The 9,828-nt window shown below is 37.5% G+C and overlaps 1 protein-coding gene across 1 annotated transcript in view; it reads left to right on the forward strand.

Moving 5' to 3' along the window:
- Positions 1-9,202, forward strand: part of LOC117410894 (sprouty-related, EVH1 domain-containing protein 2-like) — a 49,977-nt gene extending 40,775 nt beyond the window's left edge. The window contains exons 5-6 of the mRNA XM_059025466.1: positions 5,376-5,531; positions 5,946-9,202. Of these exons, the coding sequence (XP_058881449.1) occupies positions 5,376-5,531; positions 5,946-6,611 (822 nt within the window). The 3' untranslated portion in view covers positions 6,612-9,202. The remainder of the gene's footprint in view (positions 1-5,375; positions 5,532-5,945) is intronic.
- Positions 9,203-9,828: the final 626 nt, after the last annotated feature.

Raw genomic sequence — 9,828 nt, forward strand, 5'->3', positions numbered from 1 at the left:
ATTCCAGATAGATTCAGTGCTGAGTAAACTTGGGAGTAACTTCTAGAACTTTCCAGTAATATAAATAGTAGTATAAATACAGGGGCCTTAGCCCACCAGTTCAGTTTAGTTCCAGCTGCCTAAGTGGATACATATCTGCATTTTTCTGAGATGGCATCAAGAGGCTACAATGGTGGCATTCCTGATGGGTCTCCAAGGCGGTTTTACCAAGTTTCCCTGCTATCTTTGCCTTTGGGACAGCAGGGACACCAAGGCGCACTAGCACAGGCGGGACTGGCCACAGCGGACCGAGTTCTCTGTGGGGAGGAACAACGTCAAGTGGGAGCCACTGGTGGACCCCCGGAAGGTGCTGATGCCACCACTGCACATCAAATTGGGCCTTATGAAACAATTTGTCAGAGCTCTAGATAAGGAGTCGGCAGCCTTCAAGTACCTTCAAGACTTCTTCCCTAAGCTGTCTGAGGCAAAGGTCAAAGCCGGTGTCTTCGTCGTACCACAGATAAAGAAGATCCTGAAGTGCAATGAATTCCCCAAGAAGCTCACTAGTAAGGAGAAAGCGGCTTGGAACAGCTTTGTCGCAGTGGTTCGGGGCTTCCTGGGCAATCGCAAGGCCGAAAACTATGTGGAGCTGGTTGAGACTTTGGTGAAGAAGTACGGCACAATGGGCTGTAGGATGTCCCTCAAAGTCCATATCCTTGATGCTCATCTTGATAAATTCAAGGAGAACATGGGAGCGTACTCGGAGGAGCAAGGCGAGCGCTTCCACCAGGATATACTGGACTTTGAACGCCGCTACCAAGGACAGTATAACGAGAACATGATGGGAGACTACATTTGGGGGCTGATTCGTAAAAGTGATTTACAGTATAATCGTAAATCTCGAAAAACTACTCACTTCTAAATCTTTTGTAGTCATTTTTGTATTACTTTAGTATAAATACATGTTAATTTGGATTCATATGTTGTTTTTTTATGACTTTATGTGAACGAAAAGACACATTCGCCCGTTTTCTCATTGGAAATAGGTAAATTTCAAAATATCACTGTCTGGTCACAAAAGCAAAGTTTGTGGGGAATAATAGCCATTTTCTATACTTTTGAGGCATAAGCAATTAGGAAATAACACTTACTACCCAGGAACAAAAATTGTGTTACATAGTGTAATCCAGCGGGTTTGACCCGTAACCCAAAGTCTAGTTCTTTCACCCACACAAAACACATATACACAGACAGTGCGTGATTCCGTTAGTGGTGCAAAGACAGTTCCTGTAGTGGAAAAGGTGAGCAGTGATGTCCGGTTTTTACGCTGGCCTGCGGCTGCAGCTCCGGATCGTGTGGGTTAGTATTCTTTGAATACAACAAACACAAGACAAACAGTGTTAACACACAGACTCACAAATAACACTCACGGTATTCAATATACAGTCTCCTTTTCTAGGTTGTTCCTAACCATATGCAAAAAAGGAACCAATCACGTACGCTACCCCCCTATTTATATCCTCGTTCATGACCCCTAAGTTAACGAGCGCATCTGCTCCTTCAATCCTCGGATGCCACACAGTTTACCTTCGGGGTCATTGAGTTTGGATACCATAGCTCCGTTCCTCTCCTAAATGACCGACTTCCACCTACCCTACGGAATAAATTGTCGTGCCATTTAATTAAGGGTACTCTGTTCCTCTTGCACCGTGCCCTCACAGGTCGAGAGGGAGATCTAACACCAAGAATCATTCGATCTCTGTCACAGGGCCCTAGGCAGCCGCCTCGCTTGCCTTGTCTTAAGGCCGGCCATGGGTGTAGCTAAACAAACAAGCAGGTACCGGCCATCAAGTGAACACAAAAACAAACAAACAAACACGGCAACACCACTGGATAAACATACAATGTTAAAAATATACCTTTTTTTAGGTTTTAACTTTTTGCATGTGCACGTTCCTGGTCCTTTACAAGCTGTACACAACAATAATATTAGACTAAATTTACTTTACAGAAATAATTATTTAAAAAAAAAAACTTCCATCTCCAAGGATCACAAGAAAAAATAGCCCCTACAATACAATCCAAAAGAGCTGCCTTTTAGAATGTTTTGTGCAAGCATCTTAGTGAATTTTATTAATAAACTGGGTTATTTCTATAACACTAGAAAGATCACACTACTTGAATGGCTTGCATTCCCTTTTCCCACATTTGAAAGTCTGATTACAAATTAAAGTTGGAATTTACCAAGTGTTACAAAGGTCTGTGCATGAATCATTCTTTCGTAATTTAAATGCCTATCTTACAAGTCAGTTTTGCCAGTTTCTTACTATAAAAGCTGAGAAGGTCCACTTTTAATATTGCTGTAATTATACCCATTCAAAAAGGTCTGTATTTTAAATTCTTTAGGAAGCAGCATGACCATCCTTCTAAACATAATTTCAATCATGTTGGCTCAAGCCTTAGCCAGTGATGCGATGAGAGGGACATCTGTATTATGTTTGCTTCGACCCAAAACCTCTGTAGGGCTGGGTATCGGCAGTGTCTTCACGATACGCTATGTATCGCGATACGAGGGTCGCAATACAATATGGATCACGATACTGTAAATGAAGCATGAAACATAGAAATCACACAATTGTGCAATTTACTTGTGCAAGTGTTTGCAATAACACTGGTAAAGCACTTTTGGTCAAATAAGCTTCACAGCCTGTTTTGCTTTTGTGTCCTGTTTATTCTTTAAAATACATTTATTTAAAACAAAATTAAAAATCAGGGCTCCAGACAAAGTTTTTGCCGTAGGAGCCAATGGCTCATAGGCCAAAAAAAAAAAAAAGGTTGCCAAATCCAATTGCTGGGTGCCACTTCAGGAGCAAGTTGGTTGGTATCATATTCAACTGCTTAAAATACAACTTAAGACACTAAAGTGATACCAAAACAGTAACTTAATGTCTGTACTCACTTGTTTGTTGCAACATTCTGCTGAATGCAGTCATCAGCTGCATAGATTAACCAATGAACTCAGCATGTTTATATTTTAAATATTTTGCAAGTGTTGTGTCTGGAATTGGTGACTGCACCTCCTGACTGTGTACAGTTGTAACATGAGAAATAGCAAGCTGCAGCTCCCATGCTCAGTGTTAGTGAAGTCTGACAACATGCAACACAGACAGCTCTTAGAATTACATGTTAATGTTTATTTTTCAAAAACAAGTTTAAATTGCAGTGAGTTGGTTCTGCTATTTACGATATTACATACTACATTTTTACACAACACTAACTCACGTTTGGTCACCATCACAACTGTTGTATGAAACTGGGGTTCCCTTATTCTGCTGGTGTTAATACAGCACCTATCTGCGCTTACAAGCTTTTGTATTTGATGAAGTTTTGTTGTTAGTTTATTTTATTACTGTCCTTCTCGTGCTTCAGTTCATTAAAACATGTGATATGCGTTTCTTCCCCTCAGGCATTAGTACTATTTGTAGTAGCGATTGCAATAATAATAGGCCTAATCCTTCCAGCTACCAAACCAAACCACGCCCCAGTCTTGACTGCTCATGAATATGCATGACTGGCAATTTCTGACAGCACTTCGGCAATAGAGCTCATCAGGCTAGGTGAAAACATTGATTGTAGAAATAATAACACGTATATGTTAAGGAGGGGTGTCTCTAAATAAATCTAGGTGAATCGTGTTTAAAAATGCAATCGTTTTAAAAAGAAAAGGCTTGGAATAGGAAATTAGGCAGATTTTACATTTATATAGATGGGGGAAAGTCGCTAACTCTTTGCATTCCCATGATGCACCGCTTAGGCACGGACGGAAGTTCCAATGTTAAATCAGCAGAGTTGACCATCTTGTGTATATAGAAGATCTTTGAGTAAAAGGTCTTTGACATTACCGAAGGAAGGTTCGAACCTTCAATGGGACTAATTTGCATAATTTAGTGGTGACGTCAGCATAGCTACTTGTTTATATTTGATTGAAAATCCTATTTTATAAGTAATCCATATAAATGGAATACAACTTTCACATGTAGTTTAAAAATACGTTATATAGGACAGTAATCATGTTTTTTTTTATATAATTTAAATAAAAATACACGTTTATTTACACGTAATTGATGTATACAGTAAGCTTGCATTGCAGCAGCACTAACTGCAGCGGACTTAGGCAAAACAAAGCTTTATGTAACAGTCACCGTTTCAAGCAGGTTATCAGTCAGTCACATTTTACTACTACTAAAAATATTAATAATAATACTGATAATATGAACTTACCCTTGTCAAGTGACTGCAGAGATTGGTTATGCCTCCATGATACGAGTCGCTTGCACAGTTTGCATTCAACTTTTTTTTGTTGGTCGTCTGGGCATGTAACAAAACAATCCTAAACAGCAGAGGGGTTTCGAAGCATTTCTTTCAATACAGCTTACGCTATACAATGCTTTTCTGTCGAGATGGCGAATGAAGAAATTAAAGGTTTGCCTCTGGATAACACGAGCTGGAGGGGGAGGGGTGGACGGGGCTCAATTTTTGAAATTAAAATTATTAGTGTTTGCGTATAGTTTGTATGTTTCAAACATATTCTACCATATCACTTCTCTTACACTGTCTTGTACGCCAGGTATTTAGTACATATTTTAGGAACATGCAACAAAAAAAATGTAGTTTAAACAGTTGGATTTATTTGAGGAAGTTAAAAAAGGAGGCTACAGGTACTGTGCAGTTTACATACAGTAACTTAGGTTATGAAGTTAACCATTCACTGGAATACAGCCGATCTTAACAGCATTTTCACCTTGATCAAAATTTCAAGTCTCATTTCCACTTGGCACAAAAAGTCTGGCACCAGAAAGCACGCTAGCACCACACTTCTTCAAAACAGCCTTGTTTCCCGATTTTTATAGTGCTTCCAATTATTGAAGGAAAGGCGTTTTTGTGTGCATGTACGTACATGCTGGTCATTGTTACTGTGTACAGAACCAGTAACTATACTTACTGTAATTATACTTACCCAGCATTCTAAACAGGGAGTGTAGAGGGATTTCTGTTGCATCCATTTAGTAGAAAAGAGAATATTCTAGTTGCAGTTTTTTTTTACTTTTGTGTGTGTCACTATTACTGTGTACTGTAAGTTTAATATGTGCAGTTGCAGTTCACGGTCTCTTCGTGATCAAAGCCACTCACAAGAGGACACACATACCATGAGGCAGGGTAAACTAATACATATCAGTGTTCCAGTGAAATACTAATGTTCATGAACTTAGAGACTTAATCATTTGAAAATATTTGTACATACAGGTACTATATTTAAATGTCAAGTGTAATGCTTTGATGCTGTATTTCTTTTGTAATGTTGTAAAAATCTATCGATTTTTCTTCTTTTTTTAAAGACTGCTACAGATAGTTCATCAAACTATTCCCAAAAGAAGGAGCTGCCTATGCAGGCACTGACCTCCTCGACCTTCTGTGAACCCCGCAGACATCGCTGCATCTTGGGCCATTTGCACGACCATTACAATCCACATGACCACTACCTTCTAGATCAGGTCAGTTGCACAAGAGGGGTCCTGTCTTTTGAAATATGTAGTATATTACATGCATGCTTACGTGTATCAAACTGTTAGTGCTTTCCTTTTGTGCTCGGGTGGTTTGGTGCATAGTGACACATACTGGTGGGAGAAGGGTACTGCAGTATGCATAGGAGAAATTGCTGAAAGCCAGAAGTCAAACTTGCAGCTCAAATGAAAGTAACTAAATATTTACTGTGTAGTAATTTGAGCAGAAATGTGAAATGTATGATTTTATATTTATATTTATAATACAGTTGTGAGAGTTTTTGTAGCCTTTGAGATATATTTGCTTAATCTTATCCATTCTTGTAGGCATGTCAAGCCTTTTGTCCTTTATTTGGAGTGGCTTTTGGATGTTCTAAACAACTATATTGTGTGTGTGTGTTTCAGTCTGTGCCTAAACTACAGCTTCATGTCAGTTTTCAAGACGACGAGGAGGACATTGTTCGGATCAATCCTCGAGAGAGGACCTGGCTCACAGGGTACGAGGACTACAGACACGCAGCCGTGCGTGAAAAATGTATCGAAACTGAGGAAATGGACTCGTATGTACATTTTACCAAAAGTGAGGCCTCAAAACACGACTACAATTATCCTTACATCCCAAACTCAGACTCTGGGCTGAGCAAAGACCTAAAGCGCAGCAGCAGTGTTGTAAACACTCAGCCTCTCTCTTTGAAATCCAAATCGAGACGGAGGAAGGAGGATGGGGAGAGGTCAAGGTGCAAGTACTGCAGGGACATGTTTAACCACGAGGAGAATGGGCACGGACAGTGCCAAGACGCCCCGGACCCCATTCGTACCTGCATCCACAGAGTCAGCTGCATGGGGTGCGCAGACAGTTTGCTTTACCACTGCATGTCTGACCCTGAAGGCGATTACTCGGACCCTTGTTCTTGTGATACCAGCGATGACCGGTTCTGTCTCCGGTGGTTGGCACTTGTCGCTTTGTCCTTCTTGGCTCCCTGTATGTGCTGTTATCTGCCACTGCGTGCATGCTACAACTGTGGTGTCGCATGCAGGTGTTGTGGTGGGAAGCATAAAGCATTAGGATGATTGTTTTGTTGTTTTCTTTCTAAATTCCAGTTATAAATAAGTTGTAGCACATTAGCTTGGATGAGACCGTATAGATGCAGGTAACTATCCAGCCTTGCCCTCTGGTGAAAGAAGTTCCCAATTTTATATGGGCCTTTTGTGCCACAATGCATTTATCCTTCGTCATACATTTTAAAGGACTAACTAATGAGAACTCATTTATATAAATATGTAACGGGGGAAGAATGTCTTGTACTTTATATTTTTTACATTTATTTGTTGTGTGTGGTTGTTGTGAGAATACTTTTGATAGGGTTTTTCTTTTTTGCCACAGCTTGCCAAGCAAAGACCCTTTTTTTTCTTTTTTTTTCCTCTTCTGCAAGCAAAGGCACTTAAATTTAACTGGCATATATATATATATATATATATATATATATATATATATATATATATATATATATATATATATATATATATATCTAAATAAAATGTGTGTGTTTAATTCATCTGTAGTCAGGTGGATGGTCGGAGCATGTACACATGCACTATGTGTGTGTATGTCTTGAAAAGAAAATGGATTAGTAACAATTTCATAACCTATTATTGTTACTTTAATCGAAGCCAAAATAACTAAAGTCCACTAATTTCCTCTTGACAATTACCCTTTAATTTCCTACAGTAAGAACTTTTTTACTTGTGTGAAAGAAAAACCTTATTTGACATCCAAAGATTAGACAGTTTCACTTTTTTCACTAAATTGAAACATCAGCCAATGGGAGATTTTTTTTTAAAAGCACAGTAGTAAAGATGACAAGAAGTAAAGGGATTTAAATGTTTACCATTTCACAATTATATGTGCTCTTTTAGTATTTAAAAATACACGTTTTTTTAACAATTTTAAAATCTTCTATTTTTAACTCATAGCACACACACAGTTATCATTTATAGCAACAGTCAGTGCAACCTTCACAATATGAAAGGGATTAAAAAACATGCTTTAAAAAAAAAAATGCCTGAAGGTTATGAAGCACTGTTCCTTTGTCATTCTTAAATACATAGACAAAAATGAACTAATGAAGGGTGATCGGTTGTGAGTAATTTTGCCAAACTATCTTGCAATATTTGTTTTGTATAAAATAGTCTACACAGTAGCTGAAGGCTTCACGTCTTTAAAACTATACTGAGAAGAATGAGTGTTCTGGTTTTGTTTCTCATCGGTGATTGGTTTAATATTGGTGGCACTGGATATATAAATGCTTTCAATTGGTGGGTGAGTGGTCACAGATTATTGTAAATCCTAAAGGAGACTTAAAACAAATATTTTACCCATGTTCAAAACTTGTAATCAGCTTGAAAATAGTATTTTTCTAATATATTTCAAGGAATATCCAAATAATTTTGTAATAGAAAATAAAATAAATAACACTAGAAATTATAGCTAATAGCATAGTACAATCTGAATTTGAGGCAGCTAGGAATGGTCTGTTAAAGCTGGTGGGTGGCTTCAGCCAGATTTACTTCCTGCAGTAAAAATCTGCAATGAGAACGTATCCTTATCCTACTGTGCATTAACATAGGTCTTACCCTCCACCCGATAAATAAACTAAACATGCTTGCTGTCTTTTTTGGTAACCCAACTTTACCAGTTTTGTTTTATATTCACAATACAGGTACAAGGTTTAGGTAACACTTCAGTTATCTTTGTAATCCTATTTTGTTGCATTGCTGCCATTGGTGTTTAGGTTTCAATAGTGGATACAAAAGAAAGGGACGGAATTACTGTATAGTAGCTAGTCAACCAGGGTGACATTGTAAAGTATATGTATATGAAAATAAGTTTATGTACATTTTATATTTTCCTGATCACAGTGATAAATCTAAGTTTTTAATGGATAAGCCAGCCTCAAATTAATCCTACCCTTTAAACAATACCCAAATATTGTACTTTATGATTGACGTATGGTCTTACAAGTGTAAGAAAGCACAACACTAAAATGAGACCTTATACAAATTGTGCAAGTAATAGTGCCCAAAGTTTATTGTAAGTCATATGTTTAGTATGTACTTAAGGCCTTTATGTCCTACTGTAATTTATTTGGTATTGCAAGTTCTTAACACATTTACACTCATTTTGATAAGTGAAATCATGACAAATGTATGATAACAAATGTGTATATAGCCGTTCTTATTGTACATTTTCCATTTTAAAATTTCCAATGTGTAGTGTTCCACCCAGTCAGCTTTGCAACACTGGCATCAGTAGAGAATTTACATTTTATTTTTGTATCTATAGTAAAATTAACCAAAAGCGTTCATTTATTTGGTGCAGTCTTCAGCAAATGCACACATTTTAATAACAAAAAAGTGCCTGAAGCATACATCTACCATCTCCTTATGTACAAAAACAAAACGCTGTTGAATTGATTAGATTTGTTTTTGGTTTTTTTTTTTACAATACGCATTTTTACCTCTGTAAAAAGCTACAAAATATCAAATGTATGATGTACATTTTTTAGTTATTCTATTTTTTTTTTATTGTTTCTAATATGTATGATCAATGTAGCTTTTGCTTTACAAATGTACTATGTAAATACAAATACATCATATCAAAATACGGAAAAATGGCCTGACCAGTTCATGTCTCCTACAATTCCATCATAGAATGACTGTTTAGTGTGGGGTATGGCAGGTCAGAGAAACAAGTTGCTGCACATCTGTGGATCCACAAAGAGTTGAATACTCACTGGTAAGTACTGTAAAGCAATCCACCATTGAATATAGAGTCAGATGTTTACCACTATACAACTCGGTTAGAGGTAGCTAATTCTTTTTAGTATAGTAATTCATGAGAATTAATCTTGGGTTCCTTCATGACTGGTCATATAGTCAAAGATCACCTTAATAGAATTATGGTAGATGCTTTTTTTGGTTGCAAGCAGATAGGGCCAAATGCAAAGCAAGTAGCTTGTATACTGCAATTTACCAATATATTCCAGTTATGTGTGTGTGTGTGTGTATGTATGTGTGTATGTGTGTGTATATATATATAGTGGTGCAACAATTATTCAATGCATCGATTACTGATCATCTGTTTAAATTTCCCATGGAGTGGAGGATGTGCCCTATAGTTTGGACATCACCTAAAAATAATTGGACATTACTAAATTGGGGAGAAAACAATAGAAATAATTGGCAACCACTAAATTAAAAAAAAAATTCCCGAACTTAGACTACAAAT

The sequence above is a fragment of the Acipenser ruthenus genome, chromosome 6, assembly GCF_902713425.1.
Source record: "Acipenser ruthenus chromosome 6, fAciRut3.2 maternal haplotype, whole genome shotgun sequence".
In the NCBI taxonomy this organism is placed as follows: domain Eukaryota; kingdom Metazoa; phylum Chordata; class Actinopteri; order Acipenseriformes; family Acipenseridae; genus Acipenser; species Acipenser ruthenus.